Here is a 27964-nt window from a genome sequence, read left to right on the forward strand (position 1 = left end):
GGCCCACCGCGGTGGAGACCCCCCGGCTGCAGCCCCCCACAGCCCACCGTGCCCCAATGCCTTACCCCCTGGACCTGCAAACATGGTGTCCCGCGGGCCTGCAAACATGTTACCCCACTTACCCCACGGACCCTGAAATACCTGATCCCAAGTTCCCACGTACCTTTAAACGCGTTATCCCACATGTCATCCCACAGACCCTTAAACCCATTATCCCATGGACCATCAAACCCATTATCCCACATTATTCCATGCACCTTGAAACACGTTATCCCACATGTTATCCCACACACCCTTAAACCTATCATCTCACATAATCTTAAACCTGTTATCCCATGAACCATCAAACCTGTTATCCCATGGACCCTCAGACATTGTCCCACATTCCCACGTACCCTTAAGCACGTTATCCCAAACACCCTTAAACACATTGTCCCGCGTACCCTGAAACCCATTATGACACGGACCCTCACACGTTATCCCCCATACCCCCAGCCCTGTTGCCCCCCCGAACCCCAGCCCTGCTGCCCCCGCGGCTGCAGGGCTCGGCTGTGGCCAGCGCTGGCCCTGGCTGGCATCGGCTCACGGGACGTGGGGCAGCTTCTGGCCACCCCTCGGTACCAAACCTGGCCACGCGAACCCAGTACAGGTGACTTCCCCAACACACAGTGATGCACTTTTCCACCATGATTCAGCCCCAGTAGCTCAAAGGTTACATTTTTCTGTTTTACAGCTTTCCACCACAATACCTGCAGAAACCACTGTGTCTGCAGGATGGGGCTGCCACCTCCATCCCCTTCTCCAGCATCACTTTCTGGCAGGGAGACTCCCACCACCACCCATCCCAGGGCAGCACGGCAGCTCCCGGCTTCCCGGCAAGGTGCCCGGCCCCAGCGCCATCGCCCGCAGCAGCTGCCACCACAGCACCGTCCCGCACCAGAGCGCACTCCCTTATCTGCTCTGCATCGAGTACGGTGCGGGTAGGAAACAGCGCAGCACTCCGCTGGCAAATCCCTCACAAAGGTCTTTCTGAGTCAGTGGCACTAACTTCATCTGGGGCATTTCATAATTAGACAAACAGAATTACTCTCAGTCTGGCTGCTCCTGGATTCATTGAACACTCACAAACTCTTATCAAGCATCTGATGGCAAGTTGCTATTTGAGTTAGAAAAATACCTATTAGTTATTACAAAACTCCAAAGTTTCCCAGCTCGGCTCATTTCTCAGTGTGATTTCCTGCGGCGGCCGGGGCGGGGGTGCCAGCAGAGCCCAGTGCCCGGCCGCTGCTCAGGCTGCTCCCGCGGGATGGCCAGGGCAGCCCCCAGGCGCCGAGCTACCGGCTGCTGCAGAGTCGCAAACCCCTGTTTTCCCATGCGAGTGCCAGCGCTAGCAGCACCAGCGCCGCAGGATTGCCCCGCGCCAGCAGCCTGGCCTTCCCCCACATCCCTGCAGGTGCCACGGGCCAGAGTGTGTTGTTCCAGGGGTCCCGTGTGGCCCCCAGCTCTCCGTAACCCCCCGGTGCCGAGAGGCGGCGATGCTCTGCTCCAGCCCAGGAGGTTTTGTCCCCGCAGGCTCCAGGCAGGGCTGTGCTGTGCTTTCTGGCTGTCCCCGGCGCAGGTTAAGATAACCATAGACAGAAAATAATATGCAGATGGAGGATGCTTTGCATGATTTGGAGATAGTCAAATGATACACGAGATGGAAGAACTTGCAGGATACAGAAAAAAAAAAGCAAAGCTCCGTCATCTGAGTGCGGTCAGAGCCGTGGTCTCCCCCGTTTGGCCACTTTCAACTTGGGGCATAGAGAAAGTCCTGGAATACGGAGAAATGCAGAATCCCCAAACCAGGCAGTTTACATACTTTTGTACGTGACCTGACTTCTAACTGTTATCTTACGGTGGAAATTTCCTATGTTGAAACGTAATGCGAGATCAGAAGAAAACCTTGACTTTTATAAAAAATACCTGTTGTCCTAATTGGATAGGAGCAACTTTGGAAAGTGCAGATAAGGGAAAAATAAGTTTTTCCTATAGGTTCAGCAATTTTACAGCCATAAATTGAGATGTTTCTTCCAGAAAAGCACACACAGGTATAGATCACCAAAATATCCAGAAACTGTGAGCTGAGGGGGTTCAGCCCGAACAGGCCATGATCATCCCGGTCCCAGTCCTGCTCATCTTGCTGGCTCTGCCAGCCTGCCAGGGCCACGTGGCTGCTCGGCTGCAGACCTCCACCTTTCTGAAGGAGAGCATCAGGCTGCTGAACGAGCTCCTGAATACAAAGGTAGGGCTCGCTCACATGGCTCAGCCTCTACCCACTGATGGGAGGGAGAGATTGTTTCGCTGGGCTCAGCGAGAGCGATGCTGAGTCAAAGAAAGGTGCTGAGCAGGCAGGGCTGAGGCAGAGCGTGGGGCTCACGGTGCTCCCAGGGGGCCGAGAGCAGGCAGGCAGAGGGGTGGGTGCGGGTCTGCATGTGTCAGGATGGATCCGCATTAGCGTTTTCTCTAGCTTGATTACCCCTCTCCTTTGTGTCTTGATAAAGGTTTCCTGTGACAACATAAACATGACAAATATTTTCACAGGCCATAAGGTAAGAGAAAAAATTAACTTGTCCTTGTTCAAAAATAATCACATGGCCATGACGGGTGCTGGGAGAGGAGCTGGGGGCCAGGGGAGAGCGCGGGGCAGCAAGGAGGCAGGCGTGAAGCCCCGGCAGTCCTGCCCGTCCCTGTGCAGCACAGCGTGAGGGCAAGGGGCCTGTTGCCAGCCCCGAGCAGCGACGCCAGGCTGGACCTTGCTGCTGCCACTGCCCAGCATGGGTGCCCTCACCTTCCCGCACCCATCTCCACCTCCAGCCAAAGCAGCATCGGCTGGTCCCGGCCACCCTGGAGGGAAGGGGGAGGCAGAGGGGCAGGCGGGAATGGGCAGCCTGTGTCCTCAGCAGCACACGGCGGTTCAAGCTTTTCAGAAAGGAAGAGAGGAACTTCTTCCCTTGCCTTGGAGTGGTGTGTCACCACCCCACAGACACCCACACGTGCCTATCACACAGCATCTCAAGCTCTGGTTAGACATACTATCCCTCTTTAGCCCCTTATCTGGGGGAAGGCTCTTCAGTTAGCAGAAGATTTAATAGCAGATAATAAAGCCTATTTCTGGTCTGAAAATTGCTGCCTAAGCCAAGCTTCCCGGCACCAGAGTTCCTGTTTTCACAGAAAGCCGATGCCCTCACCTCGTGCTGCACTGGTGGGTGGCAGCCAAGGGATGCAGCAGCCTCCCTCAGGGGACCGGGGCTGAACATCCCCTCAGGGGGTCCCCGCACCCTTCCTGCCACAGGGACCAGCCCTGGGAGTGAGAAATGCTGCACAACCCAACGCCCGCAGACCTGGCCGTGCTCACGGGGACTGTCGCTTATTTGCTGGTGCCATTTGGGTGAAAGCAGAGATCTGAGCAGGCAGCGCTCACAGCAAGGTGGCATCAGGACCATCCCCCAGGGAAGACAGCAAACAGTTTTTCCATTACTGCCAGCACTTGTTAGCTCCTCACCTTCCACATGTCTCTGCAACGGGACTTTAATCAAAGCACCTGACAGAGGCAACCTCTTCCCAGGGGCTTCTGTTAATCCCCTAGAGCCTCTGCCCACCCAGACCAGCCCCGTCCCCAGGGAGCCCTGCAGGGAGCAGCTCCCCGAGCACAGGGTCCCGTGTTCACACCTCCAAGAGGAACCTGGTGCTGTAAGCGTGTGGGTGCTCAGCGCCGTGCCAGGCTCTGCCACAACCTCTCGCCAGCGGCCAAGGGCCCCCTCTAGGACAGGAACAGACCCGTGCACACACACCTGCAGCCGGGAAGCCTTGACATCTCCAGCTGTACTTTCCGCCTGCCCTTTAGAACAGAAGTGTATTATCTGTGCTGTTTTAATCTGCTGCTAACAAAGCTATGACTGTACAAAAAGGGTTCCTAAAATAGCCATGTGTCTTTTTCCAGGAATACGACGACATGGAGACCTTATGCAAAGCCACCACAGTAGCCTGGGAGGGCCGGAGCTGCCACAGGCACCTGGAGGGCATTTACCTCAACTTGCTCAGTCTGGTCCAAAGGAAGAGCCCAGCCCACAAGGTAAAGTGATGCCACCCCCCCACCGCCCCCACGCACAAACTGCGCTGGCTGTACAGCCCCTGGCCTTCGAGCTCTCTGCACATCCAGCTCCTCCCTCGGTCACCATTTTTGCTTTCACCCAGTCCTCTCCCGCACCACCACTAGCAACCAAGATGATGCTGCAGAACCAGATCCCTCCCCCAGCAAACACCCTCATGGCCCTTTTTTCCTGTTACAGGCACCATGTCCCGTGGCAGCCGGCAACACTACCTCCCTGAACGACTTCCTAGTGGACTTACGCAGAGTCCTCCAACGACTAGTAAAAGACTAGGGTTTGAAGTGAAAAAACAGAGTTTTGGTTTATGTTTTTTTAAAACTACAATGACACTGTATTTCTCAAAGATTATTTATAATAATTCTTTAAATAAATGTAATTTTGGACTAAATTTGCTGGCAGTGCTTAAGACTTACTCAGGCAGAAACTGGAGCGCACAGGAGTACGTTTGAAAGCTTGAAGGCATGAGCTGGAGTGTGGGCCACTGGGCTGCAGGACCCTGCTGGCAGCACCTTTGAGCTGTGGAGACCCCAGCTCCTGGAGAGACCCCTCAGCCCTCTCCCACTAGCCCCAACAGAAATGCCCAGGGGCCCCACGAGGCAGCCGTGGCTAGGGAAGAGCACCGAGGCTGGCCCCAAAGCAATGGGGACTAGGCGGATGCCACAGGGGGAAGCGATAGAGCAGCAAAGGAAGGATGGGTATTTTCTATCCACGTTGGCAAGGGGTGAATTTGTGACCCGGCAGAAAGCAGGGCACAGAGCGGCAGAGCTGACTCCAGAGAGCTGAGCAGTGACAGGTTCCTGGATGGAACCGGGGCTTTAAAAAATGAGGGAGCTTAAAACCATAAAGTCAAAAGTAATCTTTGTTACTTTGCCATATAAGTTGCAAGAAATACATGGGAGTCCAGAGTCTACTGGCACAAGGGTGGTGCCAGCAAGAGTTCCCAAAACAAAGAATTTCTCCTGCCGCGAGGTTAAGGCTCACACCAACACAAGGAAAGCAGGTCTACTGCAGGGGCAGGAGCCCAGGAGAAGCCAGAGGGAGAAGACAGGCCACAAAGAGGGCCTTGCTTCTGACACTGAACTCCGACGTACGTGCTAGAGCTGCAAAGAGACATCAAGTCTGTAGCTAAGCAGGCCCTTAGTTCTCCCTTCACTTTATAGCCTATATTCATAATATACATTTATATATATGGCATAGCCTTTTGCAGCCCAGGAGTAAAGAAGCTCCAGCAACAACAGTAGTGAAATAAACAGCAACAGGGAAGCAAACCCACACTGTTGAAGGGATGACTCTAGCATGTGACCAACCTGGGTGGTGGTTAAAGTCTCTCTAGCAACAGGGAACCAAAGTCTTGCAGGTATTTACCATTTTGCAGCTTACTCTGGCATGGTGTGGGAGAGCACTATGGAAAGTCCCAGGACTGTGCAGGGTTTGGTTCGTGCATCAGCTGAGTCACAGTACTCAAGGGAGCTGCAGAGTTAGCAGACCACAAAAAACTTGTGAAACACCCTCTTCCTTCTGCCCTGTCTACCTCTTCCACAAGAGCTTGCTGCCCAACAACTCAGGGCTTGGCAGTGAGGATCCCCACGCACCCCAGACTCACTTCTCTAACTTCTCCAGTAAGTACTGCACATCACAGAACTGCGCAGACTGTTTTAGCTACCCTTCCTGACACAGCTTCGACTCGTTGGGTTAGAAAGATTCTGTACATACAGTCATTTGACAAACATGCACAGAGGGGAACTAGGAATCAAGAATTTTATTTCTTGGTATGAACATGCTCCAGGGACACAATACAGATATATACAGTGTAATGAATAAGTTTAATCATAAAACAATGAAAAAATCAGAAATAAACAGTTAGAAGACCAATAAATAGGAAGACAAATTATACAAAAAACTAGTAGTTCTTCCTGTGTACAGGACTGGCTAAGCAGAACTGTTGAGAAAGGTGGAAGTTGGACATGTGCAGACAGTGTAGTCAGTGAAAGGCACTAAGGACCATTTTCCCCTCCTCTTAAAGAAAGGATCTGGAACAAGTTAAATATGAAATAATTCCTTCACACAATGTTAAACAACATAAAGCATCAAAAACCTCAATGTTAAGGTCACTGTTCTGGAATGAGGGGAATCTTCTGGTAGCAAGATGCAAAGATGAGCACACACAATATATATTATGGTAATATGATTTTTGATAAATACTATAGAGCACATACTGACCTGGGATGCGAATGGCTGTATTAAGCTCCTAAAAAAAACCACCCATACAAACCAAACCCCTTCCTCATTAAATCATGTTATGGACCCACAAGACATTCGCAGATTGTCCAGGGCTAGAGAAGGCCCATATGATCAGCCAGACTCCCTGGTTTTAAAAGAAAGTTCCCAGAACTTCAACAAAACACCCTCGTTATAAGGTAAGCCAAGCTGATAGATCGTCATGACCATGACAGTTCCACTTAAAGTCCTCTTGAAAGAGCAGATAATTTGTTCTCCAAGCCCCTATTAACAGGCTATTATCAACAGTTTCTCCCATCTGCCAATGAAAAAGCTATGCAAGCAATTAACTGTTTTCTCTGCCCCAAGGCTCACTTAAATAGGTAAAGTACTATTGCTTTCAGCAGCAGGACTGTAACATTGAGTTGTAAAGCATACGCCTTCATAGTTAAGTTTTAAATACTTGAAATGCAGTGTTATGGTTCACTATGGTATCTTTAAGCCACTGATGTCTGTCAGGTAAAAGACTTTTCAACGGTCTTTTTGAAAGCTCAGTTCAGGAGAAACTCTTAAAAACAGATCGTTCAACAAATCTTAGCATAACACCACATAACAACAGGAAAACAACAGTCATCCCTGGTTCTGAGAACTAGTACAGGCTCGGACTCAGAATTGACATAAGGCCTTGGACAAAATGTCACCTAAGCCATTTTCAGTCTGTCTTGTTTGATGAGAAGTATGTCACACAAGATAAACCCAACCCTCCAAGCACATTCAAAGTAAGGTCAGCTCTTCAAGAGAAAAAAAACCTAACTACAGCCTAGCTCAACAAAAATTCTGATTTAGCTCTTTCAGTGTGAGGCTAGAAAAAAATACTAGTGTTTGTATTTGAATCTTGCATGAACTTAGGTGACACTCCCCCCAGCCTCAAAATAAGAGGGCAGTATGTTGTTCAAGTCATGATCCTGAAAAACACATAAAAAAAAAAACAGGGAAAAAGCTTACATCTTGTTTAGAATAGCACTGAATACACCTCCAGAGCAAAATATGCCCTTAAAGACCAGTTTCAACTGCTATGGATCCTGTTACAGACCTGTCATAGAGCCACAAGGTACATCCAGTTAAAAGTTAATCATCGTGACAGTAAGAAAGGGGGATCAACCACTCTAAGGACTTCACAAGAACATTCTAGTAATTGCAAATGTGGCTACTAGCAAGAACTCAGGACACCCAAGAAGCTGTCTTGTTCCTTCTGTCATGCTTAAGGTCTCAATTTCTCCTATTAATAATCACAGCTTTTTAAACCTCTAGGTAACACTAAGCTTACACAGAAGTTACAGCTAATTACCACCACCCTGGCATGGGAGCTGCTAAGATGCCTGCAGCTGACATGCTCCAGCATGAGTTAAAGCACACACAATCCAAGAGATGCATTTTCTGTGACACAAAAGCAATGTATTAAAGTGATATGTGTCTATTAGCAGCATAAACATCAAAGAAAAAGAGCAGCCACCACAAATAAATGGTTGTTATTATTAGAGACCAGATTTTTTTTTTTTTCCTCTCATCAGAGCATAGCCAGAAACCTGAGATGATACAGTCTACAAAGGAATACAAGCATCAGTTATTTCAAGGTATCTTACTGTTCTGGGAAAGTTGGGCAATTCATGCCTGTTTTAGTATAGCAGAGTTAAATTCATCCTCAATTTAGAGCACTAATCCAGTGCTCTTGTAGCCAGGGATGAGAAAATGGAGCCATAACGCTCACAGTCCCAGGGCTGAAGCCAAGCCCTAGTGTTACAGCATTCCCCTTAAATAATCTCTGCTGTTCAGATTAAGAACATTTCACATACATTTAAAAAATTCCAGCTCAGAAGCATAAAAAGCAGCCAAAGCAATGCTGCAACACAGCCTTAAAAGGAGGGAAGAGAGCTCTTTTGCCTTTGCACCAAAGGCTTCATTCTCCAGAACGCTAGCATCACAAGCAAATAGACAAAAATAAAAGCACAACTTAGACACGCTTGTTTTCTGTTGCACCTAAAGAGAGCATGGTCCCTTCCCACAAGTCTCAGACTTTTGTAGTTCATGTTTCCCCTACCCAACTACTTTCTTTGTACAGCAAGACAGCAAGTCAAGGGACAAAGACTGTGTATTTGATACACAATACGATCAGGTTAACAGCCACAGTGAGGAACACTTAAATAAAAGGGTTTGATGCTCTTAAAGGTTTGCAGCCACCACATTCAAACACAGATCAGTGCAACAGAGGACAATAGTGAAAGCTGCCGGTTATGTGCAAAGCAGGGCAAAAATCAGATTTATCAGCCTTAAATTTTAGGATTTCATCAACCGTCTTGAGCTAACATCTTCTAGCACTTAAACACACATCTAGAACCCTTATTTCCTATACATTTCAACAAGGATTGCCAACAATAGTTTCCCTGCACAACACGTTTAACACATGGAATTTCACAACCATCATATATACCAGTTATAATATTATGTTAATATAACATACAATATACAGGCAACTAAGGAAAAATACATTTTTTTAAAATAAAGCTCCATACCAGCAAGGTATGGATTTTATTAGCCATGTCAGACTGTGCCACCTCTTGAATTCCATATTCTGACCAAGTCTTATACACTCACTGATTTTTACGGCAATTCTGAACAGACCACACCTACTGCAGCAGAGAGTCAATGACGGCTCCTGGCTTTGCTGAGTGTTTTCTGTTTGGAGAGCAGAAAGGAAAGGGAAAAATAACACCATACACACATCATTATGCTGTCTAGGGAAGTCAGAAACCAGCTACATTTCAAGTCAAAACTATACAGTGTTACTCTTCCACAAGCACTTGTCAAAACCACACAAAAACAGTCCAAAGAAATCTGTGCTGAAATCTCCCCCAACAGCACATTACTTTCCAGTAATAACCGTGTATGTACTGTTGATGTGTCAGCTGTTAAACCGAAACACAGAACACAGTAAAAGCTAAAGCAAGCAGCCAGAAGACGGGAATGCAGCAAAAGGGCATCAGAAAAATTTTCCAGACAAGTCTTTCTGGTCAAGATCTTACTGTCAAAGAGATTTCAGCTTGGTTCTGTCACACTTGGCACTGGTAAACTTTATACCATGCAAAATTTTAGCATTTTGTCTTCTCATTAAGTGTTTGAAGACTTACGGTAAGTTTGTATACACAGACTTAAGCCTTCCCCTGGGTAAATCCCCCATTAAATACAGATACTCCAAAGTTCTTCACCTTCTACCCGTCTTGGGCCTGGATCTTCCTTTTGAAGTCCTTGGCCTCTCCAGCTTCATCAGAGATTGCCTCAAGCTTTCTTCAGTGTAAGCTAAGTAAACATGGGAAAGGTCCACTTCAAAGGGCTAAAAAAAAACCAAACACACACCAAAAAAAAAATCAAAAAAACCATAAAACGAGATCAGAATGATTTTATACACTGATCAGCAGTGCTTTTGTAACACTAAAAAGGTTCATCTCTCCAAAAGAAGAGGAAATTCAAATTGGGCAGTTTCCCTGTAAATGTGCAGTGGCAGGCACAGGAAGCAGAACTTAGACTTGGGCAGTTCAATACAAGCTTATAAAGAATCACTCACATCTTTCTCTTTTTTATCCAAGACGGGCGTCTGTTTCCTCATATTGTTTCCCGTATATGCAACACATTTCTTAAAGAAAGAAAGGTCTGTTAGTAATGCCTACTGTACACAGTAAAACTGACTACAGCTTTATCAATTTACTTCTGGGCTCAGTTAACATTAGCTTGTACATGAGCCAGCCAGCTAGCTTACCAGCTGCCATTCTCCAATGTCTTCATTCCAGTGAACGTAGTTTTCAATCATTTCCTAGAAATAAATTAGAACAGTAATTGTTATAGACTTACACAATTCACCCTCCAGATGCCTTTTCCTGGAACGTATCTCCCCTAAAGGCTGGACAAGCTGCTTAAGAACAATCTTGACCGTTCCAAGTTGTTTTTTTCAGGACAGCCATATCACGTTCAAAAACTCCAATTTGCACTCTCAAGACTACAGGAGAGAAAAATACCAGTCCCAAACTGTATTCATGGGAAGGCCATGCTTGAGTGGGAATTCCAATTACGCCAATGCCATCAGGATAGCAATAAACACACATTGTAATACAGAGAAGACAAAAGATTAAGGGAAATAGCTTTTGTATTTCCTATTCAATAGCATGCATCATATTTAAGCTCATCATGAATTTCCTGGGTATTGGGTTCACAAAGAAAACAAGAAGTGAAGAGTTCCAAGTTCAGTCTTAGTCTTACTACATTGTATTAATACCAGACATTAGCAACCACAGCTTCAAGCACAGTGGAAAAAAGAGGTTTTGAACAGACCCAGAGCATGGGCACATGGTGAATATAGTAGTTAAATATGTGGGTGAATGATTTTTTTTTTTTTTAAACTGTTAGGCAAATATGCTGCAAGAGAACAGACTAGTATATCCCTCTGCTTACAATCCCTGAAACATCATACACTGCTTCCCTAAAGCAGATTCCATAACCATAGAATTGTAGCCAAAGTTATCAAAACCTCCAAGAAATAGAACAAAGCCATTCTGCATTCATTAATCACATCATTGAGCTGGTTTTGAAGCCAAATGCACCTACTAACTCTGATCTTCTTCCAAGTGAACTTCAAGCAGAAGTCCACCGGGTTACAAGAGTCACTTGACAAAAGCACCTTTTCCCACTTCAACATTATCTGGATTGTTAGAACCAGGTGATGGCACAAACACATGAATGCAACCAAGCTGCACCTGCTCAGCTGAGCCACAGCAAAGGAAGGCTCACAGCAACATGTACCAACTCATTTGCACTACAGCTTAACAGACAAGTGTTAATTGGTTCACTGTGAACAGCTCGGGAAGAGAAAAGCCAGCTCATTCCACTTGTTGGACAGAATAAAAGTTGGAGGGTTCAGCCTGCATAGCACAATCCTACATCTTTACCTGGTAGTCCTGAGGAATGAAGTTGTCTATGATAAGCATCTGCAGACGAAGTTCCCTGCTCAGCTGCCGAATATTCTCTAGTAATCCTTCAATTTCTCTCTGATGCTCTTGTTGCAGATCTGCCATCTGAAAACAAACAAGGCATTTGAGAGGCATCACAGCTAGCTTAAGACATGGTAACAGCCTAAGAGAACAGTCTTCTGCCTATACAAGGGTTTTGGGAAACAAAAGCAAACTCTGGTGATAATATATTAGTACTTATCTCTAAAAGAATAAACACTCTGAGACATTCTGGCTCAGAGATGGCTGAAAGGAGCATTAATTCTCAGTTTCATAAAAATGAAACTGGCCTTCTGCCAACCCAAGCTCTGCATCAGCTAAGAGCTGATGAAGAGCATGCAGACAAGTTATATCCCTGGCAAGATTTCAAGGAAAATCTCTGATCCCAAAGACAAAATGCACTTTTCATGAAACAGGAACCTCAGACACCAGCCAAAGGGCACATTCATCCAGTGACTGAGGAAGAGATAACAAGGGCAACAGGCAGAAAGGACAGAGAGCTAAGAGCAGAGGAGCATTTAGGCTGCTGCAAAGCAGGAGACTGGACTGCAAGCTAACAACTTACTATGTTTCAGAAATAACCAGGTTTTTTTCCTCAAAGTTCTGAGTCTCTCCATGTCTTGCACATAGCCCCTCTCAGCCTGGATTGGGGAAAAGCTCTACAACATGCCTCCCATGAAGCTCCAACACCAGACTTAATTAGATCTTTTTGAGTTACATGACCCAAATGGATGGCACAGAAAAACATTTCTAAACATATGGCAATTTCTCCCAGTGTTACAAAGCTGATGGCTTACCCTTCCCAGCTACAATCCCTCACGTGATCACAGGCTGAGGACTTTAGACACTAACCTCTGATTTTGCAGCCATAAGCATTGTCCAAACTTTCTTCAGCTTTTTGGTTTTCCCCTGTGCTTCCTCCTGGAGGCTTGTGTACTTCTCCTCGATGTCCAAGCGTTCTTGCTGTGTGCAACATTTAGCACAGACATCCACACGTTAACATAAACAAAGAAACTATCTGCAATAGTATGAACAAGAGGAGAAACTACTTGAACAAAAAGCATTTGCCAACGGCACGGAGGCCTGGCTGAACCAGGCTAGCTCAGACCCAGTGATCACCCTGCCACCGTACGGCCTCCAAACTCGTTAGCTCCTGCTGCACATACAGGGTAGAGCCCACTTCACCCAAATGAGCAGTGCCCAAGGCACAAAACACGGTGTGCCCTGCCATTGCTGTTTTCAGACAGCTACAGCATATGACCCCACCTCTTTCTCCTCAAGCTCCTTGCGAAGCTGTTCCGCTCTCTTCCTTCGTTCTTCCAGTTCCATATTAGATTCTTCTAGAAGCTTCTCTTGCTCCTCTGCTTTTGCCAGCAAGTCTACTCCTCCCACAATTACCTTCTTCTCCAATGCAGACAGCTTCTCCAACAGGGACTGGTGCTCTTGTCTAGAGACACAGGTAAGTGTAAAACTTCCTATCCTACAGTGCTTGCGCAGCAGCAGGTCCAGCTCAGTTGTACAGCCCAGACAGCATTCACAGGGCTGGAAAAACTTGTCTTGCTGCCAAGGGTTTAAGTGGGGGTGAAGCAGTACAAGTGGATGCAGGGAGTTGCTTGTGCTCCAGCTCCCATTGCTTTCTCAGAAGCAGAACAGGTCAGCAGACAACTCTCCTCTGCTGCAAGTCCCCTCTGTGAGGGGCTGCAAAGCACCAGCAATATCACCAGGCTACCCAAGGCACCCTCTCCCCAAGAGTCCTGCCAGTACAGCAATGCCCAGAGGCAGGTGCAGAAAAGGAAGTGAGTGAACAGAGATCAAGGCAGGGCAGCTGAGATACAAACCAGGAATGCTGGCTGCTGTCCGAGCAGCTTCTGACAGCAAGACTGTCCTATTCGCATGGGCCAGTGCAGTCTCAGCAGCTTTTCAGCTCCAGAGAGGGGAACCCCTACACCCAAAGTGACAAGCTCCTAAGAGTGTGCTGCAGAAAACCGGCTTGCTATGCAGCTATTACCCACTGAACAAGGAGTACAGCTGCTCTTCACAGGTCTCCAGGGTTTGGAGGAGTCATTTATGTTTCTACTCTATCTTACACAAGCAGACAAAGTTCAGAGAAGAAAGAAGTGGCAAAAGGATAAAGTTTGTCTTTTCCATCTGTTTTAAACTCTGAAAGCAAAGCAAGCTCCTCTTTCACTTTGATAATAGCAAGAGCTGATATTCAGTTTACACAGTCTGACAGACACCTCAACATAAATCTCCAGATATCCATAACTGCACTGCAAACTAAGGAAGGAAAAACCTGTACAACCACACAAACTGCTCTGAGCAGGGTACTTACTGAGCTTTAAGCAAATCTTTTTCCCTTTTCTCCAGTTCAGCTCTGGCTTTGTTTCTTTCTTCTTCTTCCATATCAAGCTTAGTTTCAAGAGCTTTTCTCTCCTCTTCAATCTTTGCTTGCATCTCTACCATCTTATCAGGGGAAACTTTCTTTTTGCCTTTGGAAGAGACAGGGGGGGAAAATCAGTTCACAGAAAAATAAGATAGCCTCTGTATCAAGGCATTTTTTCCCCAGTTCAGATTCAACACTTGCATTTAATAAAAATTTAATTAGATGTCACCTCCAAGCTGGGCACAACTCAGTCTTTCAAATCCCTTTTTAACACTGACTAGTTGCCACCAGTTCCTACAGAGAAGCAACACTATATAATTAACACGAACTAATGCCCCCAAAATAGAAAACACATGAAGAACAACACTTGGAGAGGGAACACTGCCCAAGAAGAAGTCTGAGCTGGAAACTCAGATGTTCTAATTATGCAGACTAGACCAAATGAAGGGAGACAGAAGGCTGCCTTGACCTGCAACTACAAGAGCTGAACTATCAAGAGTTACATACTGAAATGTCAGCTTAGCATCCCCACCACCCCTCATTCATTGGGCTCCTTATGGGCTTACCTATTGCAAAATGAGCACATAGATACTTTAAGAACACACTACTATGAAAATACAGAGACTAGAGAAATGCCAAACCGCCCTATGAAAAACAGGCTATTAACAAAACTTTTTGGTGGTATTTGACTTATGTAACAGCGACTACACAGATGTTAAAGTACTGAGGTTTGCTATGACTAGTCAGCTGTGTCTTTACAACATAATTACTACCATAGCAAACCAGTAACATTTCATAGAAAGTTGCAAAGGAAGCAGCCAGAGTCTGTCTGAAGAGCTAGCCTCTTTTTGAAACGCGATTTTGAAACAAAGCGTGAGGTTGCTGCTCCAGGAAGTCACTCTGCAAGCCCCGAGTCAACTTTCATTGGAATCCCAAGAGGGCCTAAGGCAGGTGAACACAGAGATCACTGGGGGTTATCTGGAGTGAGAGCATGCCCAGCCTACGTGCATTTCCTCAAATCCACAAGTCTCCCACAAGTCCCAAGTCTCCCTTTATTCATTGTAAGCAAATCCTTCATTTTCCTGTGTTGTTCTTCTCCAGACATGGAAAAACAAACCCAAAAAATGTAGAATCCAGATGCCTAGAAACTAACAGAAGCCTTCAACTGTCAAGGGACTTTTTTTCCCCCACAGTGACATAATGCATATAGTCAGAACATGCTTGAGGAAGTTGTTCAGTTAAAGGCTTCCCTTTCCTCCAGTCTTTATTCAGCTTTATACACATATATAACCTCTAGCAGACAAAACACACCATATTTTTAAACATACATGTACACACATAAACACATATGCATATAGATATGTACGTATCTGTATATACATTTGTTCATGCATGCAAGACAATTAGTTTTGTGACAAGGTAAGGACTTTAGCATTAGAGCAAACAATGCCTTAGCTTCCATCTGCCAAACTTTGAGATCAGATAATAAGCACTTATTTCTGGATTTGTGGTGGGGAAAAAACCTCTTTCCAATTAGTCTTTGAGTAAGAAGCTTTCTGAAAGTGCTATACAGAGCTCATCACAGAGACAGGCCAGGTAAAGGCTTCTCACTGTTAGTGCACTGCCCTATACATTCTCAGTTTAAGAGAAAAAGGTGAACTAAACCAAGTTTTAAGACTCTTTCACAAGCTCTGCAATTTTATTATAAGGAGGTGGAAATCAATTACACCAACCTGCTTGATCTTGCATTAAGAGGAAGTAGAAAGCAAATCGCAGAGAGGCAGCATATGCATAAAAAGAGGAGGAAAGAAAACATATTATTGCCTTGGTCATCTTGGACAAAGATCATCAGCATCAGAACAAACATTCACTATATATATATATGCATATTTCTAGAGTGGAAAACAGAGGATAATTGTCACTGAAAAACTCCATTAGAGCAAACATTAGTGCATCACGATTTTATGCTAAAGCAGAGAAAGTTTCTGTACTTCAGAGTGCTTTGCATATCCAGGATAATCTTCAGCTCACTCTTGCTTTCTTCTGCCCATTCAATGCAATGCAGAATCTAGAAGTACTATTATGAGCCTGCCGCAAAGATCATGCCCTAAGAAACAATTAAAGAGGGTAGATTTCTTCTTCAATAACAGGCCTAATGCTTCCCCCCATACTCAAGATAGCCAATTCTGTTATATTACCTGCAAAATATTAGCATACAGAAGATGCATTCTAAGTTTTAACCAAGTTTTCAAGCCAATCCTTTGCAAGATACATGACAGTTGCACATAGGGAGACTCAGCACAAGATTTCTCCATTTAATTACACAGGGGATTAGTAGGTTAATTTGCAGTAACTGATGCTTCCATAGAGGTATATAGCCAGTTTTGGTTACTCAAGCAAGTGCAGCAAAAAAGGCAGGACAGGAAAGGGATAATGAAAGCCACCACATGCAAAAGGGTCACGCTTGAGGACAGTTAATATCCCAAACCACACATAGCTATACTTATCCTAATCACCAAAAGCCCGGTGCAACTTCTATGGAAGTGTCTCCAAACTTGCAGGAGATGGACTTATTCACCCGCTGCCACATCAGCAGTTTGCTATTAACTGTCCTCATCCAAATAAAATACTCAAGGTTTCGAGCAAGCTTTGAAAGAGCAAATTTGAAGCAAGCAGATTCCAAGCCTACCATCCTATGACCCACCAAAGGTCTCCCTTAAAATTGTGATCCTTCTTAACCTTCTATCACGCTTTCTCTGAGCTGATGCCTTCTACTGGTGTAACTAGTATAAACGTGATTGAAGCATCCAGTAATACTTTCCAGACCCTCTCCACACAGGGAGGGGAGCAGACTGCATCCATACAGATAACCACAACAGTTGGTGAAGTCACTACAAGCCAAGTCCTAAGATGTGATTTCTTTCTTTTGTCATCACTAATTGATTGTTGAGTTTTTAAAGTCACAGAGCCCTCTCTCTGACCAGGAGCAGACTTCTTCACTTCCAGACCACAATCTAGGTGCCTTGTCCTCTGAATTAAACCCCACTGATCAAAAACGTAATATCATGGGGCAGTTAAACCCCAACCACCATCAAGGGTGAGTTTTGTTGTTTTTTTTTTTAAGTACCTGCCAAAATAAAGATGATCAACCAAGTATTACCACATTTTCTTTGCAAGTATAAACATACTGTTGATTGCTCCATTTGTTTTCTCCAGAACTAATTCTGAGAAGGCAGAGCCCAGTATAACACAGCACAACCCATTTCACCTGTCCAGCTGTTCTTTTCATAAACTCACACTGTAGCAACTCACATAAAGTTAGCTCAGGCTTTTTCCTGATATTTTAAAGGGAGCATTTAATACAGAGTTGCAAACTTTTTAACCTTTTTTTTCTCAGTTGTCTTTGAGCCTTGCTCAGGTAGCATACTAAATTGCTTCCTATTCTCTCTTGTACCTGGCTAACACTGTGCACATTGAACAACTGTTTCAAGCACAGAAGCAGCAAAGGAAAGGCATGCTTTAGCAGAGTTAAAAGCTCAGGTTTATCTTTCCAACAGACATAGCAGGGAACGGTGCAGCATTGCAAAATGGAGTGTGCAGATTATGGAGAGGCCAAAGCTTAAAGGACTTAAGAGCTCCCACTCACTAGTGAAGGACTTATCCAGAGGTTTCTCTATGACAGAGCATGTGGAGTCTGAACTACTGCTGCTGCTACTGCCTGGAAAACAGAAATGCGTCCCACAGAAAAACCCAGAGAGGAAGAAACATGCAGATGGGAAGTTAGTTCTGAAGTAAAGAAACCCAGTCGGGCCAGCAACCTAATTCAGAAAGGCACAAGTTCCCATTAGGAAGCATTGGCTAGGATCCCTCCCAGACTCAGCTTGCAAAGCCACCATTTCCCAGCACAAAATAGCATGCTCAGAAAGACACTTCAGTTAAAACCCATCTTAACCAGCCTACAGCTTAAAACAACATGCCAAGGCAGCTTTCATTTCAAGCAACAACAGCACAGACCAGATCATAGTGGAGAAGGCTGTGGATATCTGCAGTAGCAGAGGATTCAGTGACCAGGAGTCTTTTCCAGTCTTATGTGCGTGGCAACGTGCACTCTTCCCTCCAGAAGGCAGAATCGGCTTAGACAGTTACTGTGCATACTGCTGCTAAGCACCACCCTTACTTGAAGTTAACATAGCTAGTTTGGAACCTGAGCAAGTCAATTATTTGCCCTCTACTCCTTTCAAGCAAAACTTTGAAGGTGGTCTCCTCTTAGGAGGAGATTTGGGCAGGACTTCGTTTCTTGATTGAGACAGTGGTCAATCTTTTCACTTCTAGAAATTGCCAAAAGGTGAAAAATGAAGTCAGAGTCATTACAGCTATCACCAAAGACACGACAAAGGTCATTTACAACTCCACTTGGACAGATAGTAAATGAAGAAAGCGCATCTAAAACGGGAACACTTAAAAATCCTGTTAAACTGATGTGGGTGCTTCAGGACAGGAAAGCAGTTTGAATGGCAAAATCAGTCTACTAGACAAGCTCTAAGTTTAGGTGTAGCGTTGGGCTTGATTTCTCTACTACCCATGAGGAAATGTCAGAGAGGTTCTGGGGCACAGCAAGCTCCCTGGGAGCCACAGCATCCCATGGTACACAGTGACCTGCAGTTGTAGGTTCAGCAACATCCCTTTGGATTTAGATGTTACACAGTTGTTTAACACTGATGTGGGACAAAGCCACCGGGTTTCCAAAATGCTCCCAAACAAGGGGTGTGCAGTTCCCATTCAGCCTTTCAGCTTGCACAGAGACACCCAAAGGTCAAGTTTTTCCTCTATCAACATAGAGCAGGACACCAGAAAAGTCAGTTATTGAACATCCATAAGACAGATGAATCCTTTGCCTAAACCACAGCCAAAATTCCCCTCCAACCATTCCCATGGTTACAAAAGCCACATCTGCCTACCACTGATCTTTGGTTCCTTCTTCCTCCCACCTCTGTGAGCAGGGGAAGTTCCACACCACGAGTCACAAGCCATACACAGCCACCTTGCGGCAACCAAGGAGCCACCACAAAAGAGAATGTTACCACAAGCACAACTACCCAAGTGGAAGCAGATACTACACAGGTTCAGAGCAGTCCGTCTACAGAGATGGCACCAAATAGCTTCATTTCTAGAAGAGGCATGATAATTGCAGCGGCAGTAGGGCAGCTCTACAACTCCACTTTTCCCCACCTGGCTCTGGCTACAGTTTCTGACACCAGTTTCTGGGTAACAGGAGACTAGTGGCACTGACAGGAATCTCTACTGCCTTACCCCGCCGTTTCTTCCGCTTCTCCCCATCGTCTCCAATCTCCCCATCATCATCTTCATCCTCCTCTTCAGAATCACTGCTCTCTGAACCAGATATCTCTTCCCCTAAAAGAGAAGAGTGTGCTTTCTGATGCGCTTTCCTTCACCTTGTATCAGCTTGTTACTGTGACAGCAGCATTTGCCCAAACCCAGCAGTATCTGACATGAGCACCTGCAGAAGTCATTAAATGTTGAGTAGACAGGCAGATTGCCATGGCTCAGGAAGCTTAAGGAAAATCAAGATAAGCAATGTAATACTGTGAAGTCACTGTGTGTACGTTAAAGCTCAAATGGGTGCCTTTCATAGCAAATAAAGCATCCCTTGCACTGTCAAAGCACTAAGATATAATGTTTTCCTAGCAGAATCTCCCCATACCGCCTCTTCCATCTCAGATGGAATATTAAACGGTCAGATAAAGTTCCCACAAACTTGAGACTTCATCAGACACCTGTATACATGAAGCTAGACAGCTGTTAATTGACAAAAACATCCAGTTTCACAAATGATTATCAGTGTTGCCACTGCAGATATGATGCTCAGATGTGTTGGGCCAAGTTTGGAAACCAAACCAAATAGAATTCAGCATGTAATATCCTGGCCTCCAAGTAATGTTAGCAAACATAAGGCTCTTTGCTCTGTAGCTTAGGGTCTAAAATTTAAGAAGCCACCCTCCACCCACCAGGGATGGAACAGCTACACCCAGCTCCCAACCATTGAAAAAAACATTACTGACCATTTCCTGCTTCTCCCGAATGGGGCAGAGTCCAAACAGCAAGCCATGCTGGACTTACTGCTACAGCCCTTCTGTGCTGTGAGCATCTCTCTGGAGAGAGATGTTGTGCCAAGGTCATGGTTTAGTAAACTCCCTCTGGCAGGGTCCTTCATAGAATCACAGAATGGTTTGAGTTGGAAGGGACATTAAAGATAGTCTAGTCCAGCCCCCCTGCCACAGGCAGGGACACCGGCCACCAGCCCAGGTTGCCCCCAGCCCCGTCCAGCCTGGCCTTGGGCACTGCCAGGGATGGGGCACCCACAGCTGCTCTGGGCAGCCCGTGCCAGCGCCTCGCCACCCCCATGGGGAAGGATTTCCTCCTAATACCTAGTCTGAACCTCCCCTCTTCCAGCTTAAAGCCATTCCCTCCTTTTCCTACCACTACACGCCCTTGTAAAAAGTCCTTCACCAGCTTTCCTGTAGGTCCCCTTTAGATACAGAAGGCTGCTATAATGTCTCCCCAGAGCCTTCTCTTCTTTGATGCTGATGGACTAATAAGTGTCACAAGGCCAAAGTTACAGAGCTTAAAGAAGCTTCTTGTTTCTCCATGTAGTGTTTCTCCATGTCAGCCCCAGTTCTAGCTCCACGACTTTGGTTCGTTTTTCCTCCCCACCCCACCCCCCCAAAAAAAAAACCGCATCCCTCCTCCTCGAACTGGGAAAACATTTGGACTTTACTTATTGTATGTTTTAGTTCCCTATACAGTGTTCAGAGCCCTCCTGCTCACCAGGCAAGTCTGGGCACACCTTGCTTAGCCCAGAAGCCACCCCTTAGCCCAGGGCCAAGTGCCACCCAGATGACAAAGCCAGGTCCCCCCCAGCCCTTGGGATGCCTCTCCCAGAACCCCCCAGGGAAAACACCACCAGGACACTGACCTGCACTGGCTATCAAACTCATGTGACATCTTCAAATAGCAAAGAATGTTCACACTCAAACTGAATGAGCATTGCTGCAGAGAGAAACACCAGGAGGAAGGAGAATCTCACCTTCTTCCAGTTTTTTCTTAAGCTCTTCAATTTCTTTCTGAAACTGGCGGAGCAAAGCATCTTTGGGGTCTTCATTAATCCTGGCCTTGTTCTTTATATTCTTGGCTCGGTTTGCATACCTGAGAGTGCTGATAGTCTCATCGTAGTTATAGTCTGCTGGTCCAATGTTTGCACACTGTGACACACAGAAAACCAAGTTACTAGAAGACAGAGTGTCAGAGCCTGGAACAGGTAGGTCATTTCAGGGACCCATCCCCAGCTTTGCAAGTCTCACACTGCTACTCTTTCCCAAGACTTCCTGCTGCTTCTACACCAAAGCTGGTTTTGGCTACCCAAGCATAGCTTCTATTTGATCACGTAATGTACATGTATACATTTGCCCTGTGCTTAGAACCTCACCTGTACAGAGGCAAAGATAAGAGACAGAAAAATATGTATATGGAAGGTTCTCTGAGCTGCAAACAGCTCTGAAAAAGAGGTAAATACCAGCCTGTTCTCATGGCAAAGTCACTATGCTATCCCTGTAAAAATGCAGCTTGACAGCTAGCACTGGAAAGGGCGTCTCAGCTTACCATCATGGTTTTGGAGTTGCCCCCCAGAGAATCCTGAAGGAGCCGTGTAAGTTTGGAGTTACGGTAGGGCACGTGGGTGCTCTTGCCATCCACCAGCGCAGAGATAACATTCCCCAGCGTCGAAAGAGAGAGGTTGATCTTAGTAGCTTCCTTCAGTCGCTGCCCTGTGGCTCCAGTTTTCGCCTGCCTTTCAGAACCCTGGAAAGGGAACAGGAAGCAAAAGTTACAACAGATCCTCTAACACATCTCCTCCCTCCAAATACAATCAACTACACCTGAAGTCATGCTAGCAGCCATGTCACTTTCATCCATTATTAAGAGAACCTAGCTAAGTACCTCAGACACTGTTAAAGAGACAAGTCAAACAGGTCTTAACTAAAGCTTTCAGTGCCAGCAAATTCTGGATTGCTCAGAGTAATGCAGCTAGGAAAGTGAAGATTTTGTCCCTGTGAACAAAAGCGTTATAAGAAGCAAGTCAACAGTTATGAAGCACCTAGCTGCAGCTGCTAAGCACCATCTCCAGCCTTTCCTATCAGCAGATCAAGTAAGAAAAGCAACACTGAAATTACTGTAAAATGCTTCATAGAGCAACCTAAACATACATCATGTAAATAAAGTTAACATGCAGACACTGAATGCCTTTAATCTCCCCTTCCCTGCACCTTCTCTGAGGAAAGCTACTCCAGCATAAAGTTCAAGCCAAAGATGCATTTTGCCAGCACGGTTACATTGATCCAAAGTGAGTGACAAGAGGGAGGGAACCTGCAAGTGACGAACTGCATGATAACAACCCCCCAAAAAACACCCAGCCTCTTGAAAAGACCCAGTTATGCTGTCCAGAGAGCTCTTTCCAATGTAGTTTATCCATTTAATGATTATTTTATAGAAGCAAAAAAGCCCTCTTACCAGGACAGGCTCTAGCTACACTAAAGACTCTTCCTAGTACACTTCTGATTTAAGGCCCCAAATGAATACTTCACAGAAGTCAAGTATCAAACAGAAGGTGGGCTCTAGCCATGAAACAATGGCCATGCCCTTTACTGTGCCTTCAAGAGTGCACACATGAGCAGCCATGCGCACCATGCATTATGGCAGACCCAGCTGGTCTACTTACAGCAAGATCAACGAGGTGCAGTTTGCCCATGCGCACATGCATGTTTCCATCAACCCCCTTCTCACTGCACTCAATAGTGATAGTGAAGATGGCGTGCGAACGAGAGCTGTGTTCATTCATGTTTGTGGCACCAACAGAACCTTTTAATAGAGAGAAAAAGCAATGTTGTCTTCAGAGTTAATCACACTCTCCCTGCTCTCAAAGAGGACTCATCCCAACCCTGTTTTTCAGAATGTGGAAGAGGGATGCTCAGACTCGGCAAACTATTCTTAGGCACTGAAGTTGCAGCACCTCTCCAATCTGGACTAGCAGAAGAGTTACAGCCTGCTGTAGCTCTAAGCCAGCCACAGACTCTCATCCCAAGAGCAGCAGTAGTTCTCATCTGTTTCTTTAAGGCTACAAAGATCAGTAGTCTGAGGTATTCACAGCTGATCCCTGAAAAAAGCTGTATTTTGAGAAATCAGAACACAGTAATCCATGACAAGAGCAACGGTAGCCAGAACTTTAGGCCATAAAAGGATCTGAGCTTAACTAAGGAGTCTTCCAGAGAAGAAAAACCCTCCCACTCACAGCACAGGGCTAGTTGTTCATCCTGATCAGAAATGAAGAGGGAAAAGGATCAACACACACACACCAGTAGTTCTGAAAATATCAGCTGCCCTCATTGCATCCTCCCCTTTGCACTTCCCCCACTGACACTGGCCATTGTGGGAGGCACAGCCTTCTTTATTTGCCCCTGCAAAAATGGGTTTGGGAGGAGTTACCCTTTCTGCTCTGCTCAGCTAAACAATCTTTCCAGTGCTAGAACCAGGATCTCTTACTGTGGTCTCATAATCAGACCTTTCTTCTGCCTGAGCTATAAAAACCTGCCCACAGCAAGGCTACGTACGGTTCTTGTGGCCCAGAGTCATGATTCTGTCCATATCGTCTGCATTGTTTACGACATAAGCTGAAAGGTCTTTGATATAAACTCCCACATCAGGTCTCTCTTTAACCTAAGAGAGAAACAGTTTAGACTGAGCATCCTTAGGAGATCCCCAACAGCAATTTTCAGTGGCCCTGTCAGTGATTTACTCCTCCTGGTTCTGGTTTGCACATAAAACACCCCAACACTCAGAATCAGAGCAGCTAAGGAAGACTCATGCAGGACAATATTCCACTGGTTTCTCATGGTGGCAAACAGTGACTTTACATCTCAGGCTCCAGTTTCTAGAAAGACTGCCAAGGGGCCTTTGGGGCAGAACTGCAGACACAAAACTGACTCAGATGGAACAGCCCACTTCTCCCTGTGCAACTGACCAAGTGCAAAAGAATCAGAAGTCAGTGATATCCATCTGCTGTTCCTTAAAGGAAACAGTACACATGCCAAGAAGCCAAACCTCCCACTTCCCTTCAAGTGCTCCTCTTGTCTTTAAAATATAAGATTGTTCACTGGTTCAAAAGAAACATTATATTCAGAACAACAGGCTCACCTCTAATCTCTGTGTCTGGTCTTTCCCTAGCAGGTCCCGCACTTCTTCATTGTAAATTTCCAGGTAAGACACACGAACTAAAAACCTGAAGATAAAGAGTCAAGTAGCTTCCTTAGCAATACATTTGCAGAAATTCAACACAATCACAGAGTGCAAAGAAAACACAGTGATATACCAACACAATCCTGCTACCCCATCAAAAACTGCCCGAGTAGGAGTCTTTCAGCTAGGGCCAGAGGTACCATTTCAGTTGCTATTGTCAAGGTCAGGCTCCTGCTACAGATGGATATACAAAAGACAGAAGCAGTGAAGAGAAGCTGTTTACCTTGTATCCCCCTCTGCCTTGGCAATGTGACCAAATATATGAGCAAACGAATTGGGAATGATGCCTCTAAGCTCAGGAACTGCTCGGACCCCTTCCATGGTGAAAGTTTTGCCTGTTCCAGTCTGCCCATATGCAAAAATAGTACCTGAAGGATAAGAAGACATATGAACAAATTCTAAGAAGCTGCTAACCACAGTTTTACCTCAACCCTTCTTAGCCTGATAGCACTAAACACTTCTGTTGTTAAGGACTTGAAATTTTCCACCCATGCAGTAGATACTGTACAAGGGTGAGAGCAAAAGAAATGCTGAACAACCACAGCAAACAGGGCCGAACCACTGTTTTACCCAGCCTGCAAAATATCCAAGAAAAAGTCAGCTTGTTTTAACTGTGCAGCATGATTAAAGTACAGAGCACTAGTACACTTAGGTCTCACACACAAATAATTAAGGCAAGCCCAATTAATAACATGGTCAATTAGAGGAAGATCATGATACACCAACTACAAAACCAACTCCTGCTAGCACTCTAAGCCACAGCAGAAACAACATGAGGCTTCTACAACACAGGCCACAGCACAAGCCCAGTTCTGAACCTGCACATGCAGCTACAATTTGGACTAGAGAATCAACCTGCACAGGAAGACATCCAGAACCTTCACTGAAATCCCAGACTCTAGCACTCCAGAAACGTACTGGTTCTTAAGTTTAGTCTAGCACAGCTGAAAAGTCAAGTCAGAAAAGCTGAACAGAAGGTTTCAGTTGCAGACCTACAGTGATGGCCTAGTCCAACTGCCTGACCAGTTCAGGGTTGAGCACAAGTTAACGCATGTTGTTAAGGGCACTATCCAAATGCTTCTTAAAACACCAACAGGCTTTAGGCGTTGACCACCCCTCTAACAAGCCTGTTCCAGTGTTTGACCACCCTCTCTGTAAAAAAAATGCTTCCCCAAGGCCAGTCTAAAGCTTCTGTGGTACAGCTCTGAACCATTAATTTTTCAACCACGAATTTCAATCAGCTGAAACCTGGGTATGTTAGCACAAAACTTTATTAGGCATTTTACAAGCCTTTAAGAATTTTTAATATACTACTGTTTATAGCACACCGTTATGGAAAACAGTAATTCACTTCCTTACTAGCACCTGCTTTCCTCTACACAATACATTTACATGCACCACACACACACATGTAAATCATGGTCATACTCTTCCCAGCTGTAGGAAGCAACAGACTGTGTGGGGTAGGACAGATGTGTTTAACTAGTCATCTTAGTTTAAAACAGCAAAGTTCAGAGGAGAAAATACAGCAGTTATATGCACAAGTCTAGTATGCATACCTAGTTACTGCAGGACCGTGGCAGCTGCCTGGTTACTGAAATTGTATAGTGAAGAGCCGCTGAGGATTCTAATAATGAGATAAAGCGCATATCTTTTGCAAACAGAAGATACAGAACAAAAACAATTCAGCTAACTAACCTCAGCCAAGTCTTGTTCATCACCAGTCTCCCACTGTTAATGATCATAGTAGGCACAACCATCAAGTTCTCAGAACATGTACCTTCAGGCTATTTTAAGTCAGATGCCACAACAGAAACTATACAGGGCTATAGCCCTCAAAGTGAAGCTAACTTAAATAAGATCAGCAAAAACTCTAACAATGCAAAGAACAGGAGATAGGATCCTCAACTTTAAACAAGGGACTTACCATTGTACCCTTCTAGGACAGAATCAATAATAGGTCTTGCAGTTAAATTATAGACATCTAGCTGTTTACTCTCTGGTCCAAACACTGTATCAAACGTAAATGTCTTGGGAGGCTCATTGGATGAGTCTGTTTTATGAACAGTTATAGTTCCTCTCATTTCATCCACATTGACTGCCATTTTGTAGCCTGTAGCTTTCTCTCGTTCATTAAGAGGCCGGCATCGAACAACAACCTTGACATTATCACAGCTCTCTGGCTTGTCCAGCTTCTCAGGCTTGTTGATCTATAATTATTAAAGAAGAAAAAACCACCAAAGGCTGTAACACCACTGTTAACATACTTGCCTGTTTAAGCACAAACGACGCTGTTGAATCGACTCAGGCAGATGCCTATGTCCATAGGATTGCAAACTTGGGGACTTAAAACCAGAACTGGTGTATAATTAAAGCTGAGAGAATAATGTACACTTACTCAGCCAATGCAATCGTTTTCTGTTTGCCAATGTAGAAACCAATCAAGTAAAATTTGATAATTCCACATTCAATATCATCTAAGAATTTCTTTAAGAAACAAGTTCATGCTTGCAAACAACCTGCAAGCAGTTTGCTGGAAGTAGGTGCAGCCATGCCGTTGTTAAACACTAACGCCGACCATGCTCCCTCACTGGAGCACACAAGTCTCAAACCTTAGAGATGACATAAGCAGACACCAGTCAGCACTGGCTGAAGGGCATTCATTAAGTTACAAGCTTCAGTACACTAGCTGAATTTTAATCATTTAGGAAATTCAAAAGGTGCATTATAAAGTCTCACAAGCCTTTTCTTTCACAAAGTAGTTAAAAGTTTTGAAGCACCACTGATTAATTTGATGTCACATGCTTCTCCTGATTAAATAAACCTAAAAGCCATTTGATATAGTAAAGTCTCAACCACAGCCCTTGGTGCTAGGTGCTGCAGCGGATCATTTAACGACTTCTAAAGCAGCTGTCTCAGATGTCAACAAGAAACAAACCCCGTTTCCAAGCGCCTCTCCCACCAGCTGCCTAGATTCCTCTCAGGCCTTCGCAGAGGCCAGGAACAGCTTCTGTTCCTCTGGCGGAACCAGAGCGATCAGTCGCGTCTCGGCGGGGAGGATCCCCCAGGGCCGTTCCACCACCGCGGGTGCAAGTTTCTGGCATCAGCTGCCGAATCAGCGACCCCAGCGCACCAGCCACGCCGCCCTGCGCTGTCACCCGCAGCCGCCCAGCGGAAAGCCGGCGGGCCCAAGCGCTGCCCAGGGCAGATCCCAGCCTGACACCCAGACCCGCGCCCCGACCCCCCAGCAGCGGCTCCGCCGCACCGCGCCCCGCACCGACAGCGCCGGGCCGGGGCCGCTGCGGCTCGGAGGCGAGACCTTCCCGTGAGAGGAGGGAGAGCCCGGCCTCGGCCTCCCGCCGCCTCTGCCCAGAGACCTGCCGCCACGCCCCGCCGCCTGACAGGCCAGCACAGGCCGCCCGCCACCCGCCACCGCGGGCGGCCCCTCACGCCGGGAGCGGGAGCAGCGGGAGCAGCGGGAGCAGCAGAGGCCGCGGGGCCTGCGAACCCCCCCACGGCGGGCGCCGCGGCTCCTGTCAGCGACAGGCCGAAGCATGCGGGAACCGGACGACCCCAGGGCCGGGCTGCGACCCCTCACGCGGCGGCGGCGGCCGCCAGCACTCCCCGAGTCGCGGCCCCGAGGGCTCCCTCCCCGGGGCGGCCGCGGCTGGGCTCACCGGCATGGCGGCGGCGCGCGGGCGGAGAGCGGCGCCGGGCGCGAGGCACCCGCCGGGCGGCACAACGGAACAATAACAGCACCGCGCCTGCGCCCGCCCCGAGCCGCCGCGGCCCGC

General features: G+C 46.2%; 1 protein-coding gene and 1 long non-coding RNA gene across 5 annotated transcripts; one reads left to right on the top strand and one right to left on the bottom strand.

The window, feature by feature from the left end:
* The first annotated feature begins 722 nt into the window (after window positions 1-722).
* LOC308067992 lies at window positions 723-7281 on the top strand. The gene is made up of 2 exons (XR_013929818.1): window positions 723-4114; window positions 4332-7281. It is a non-coding gene; the product is annotated as an uncharacterized lncRNA (long non-coding RNA).
* KIF3A (kinesin family member 3A) lies at window positions 5896-27933 on the bottom strand. Of its 4 annotated transcripts, XM_080397778.1 has the most exons (18): window positions 27848-27933; window positions 26098-26380; window positions 24394-24538; window positions 24069-24153; window positions 23486-23591; window positions 22597-22736; window positions 21483-21680; window positions 20911-21085; window positions 19116-19217; window positions 17452-17523; window positions 13755-13911; window positions 12689-12869; window positions 12275-12385; window positions 11363-11488; window positions 10180-10233; window positions 9988-10056; window positions 9632-9756; window positions 5896-9101 (listed from the first exon to the last, which is right to left on the bottom strand). In XM_080397778.1, exons 1-18 carry the CDS (start codon window positions 27851-27853, stop codon window positions 9053-9055), a joined length of 2184 nt encoding a protein of 727 aa, XP_080253904.1. In that variant the 5' UTR covers window positions 27854-27933; the 3' UTR covers window positions 5896-9052. The 4 variants fall into 4 exon arrangements, with proteins under 4 accessions (XP_080253904.1, XP_080253901.1, XP_080253902.1 ...); XM_080397775.1 differs by lacking the exon at window positions 17452-17523 and having other exon boundaries at window positions 27848-27932; XM_080397776.1 differs by lacking the exons at window positions 17452-17523; window positions 27848-27933 and adding an exon at window positions 27109-27828.
* Between the last annotated feature and the right edge of the window lie 31 nt (window positions 27934-27964).

Source organism: Falco punctatus (assembly GCF_963210335.1).
Source record: "Falco punctatus genome assembly, chromosome: 8".
NCBI classification, from domain to species: Eukaryota; Metazoa; Chordata; class Aves; order Falconiformes; family Falconidae; genus Falco; species Falco punctatus.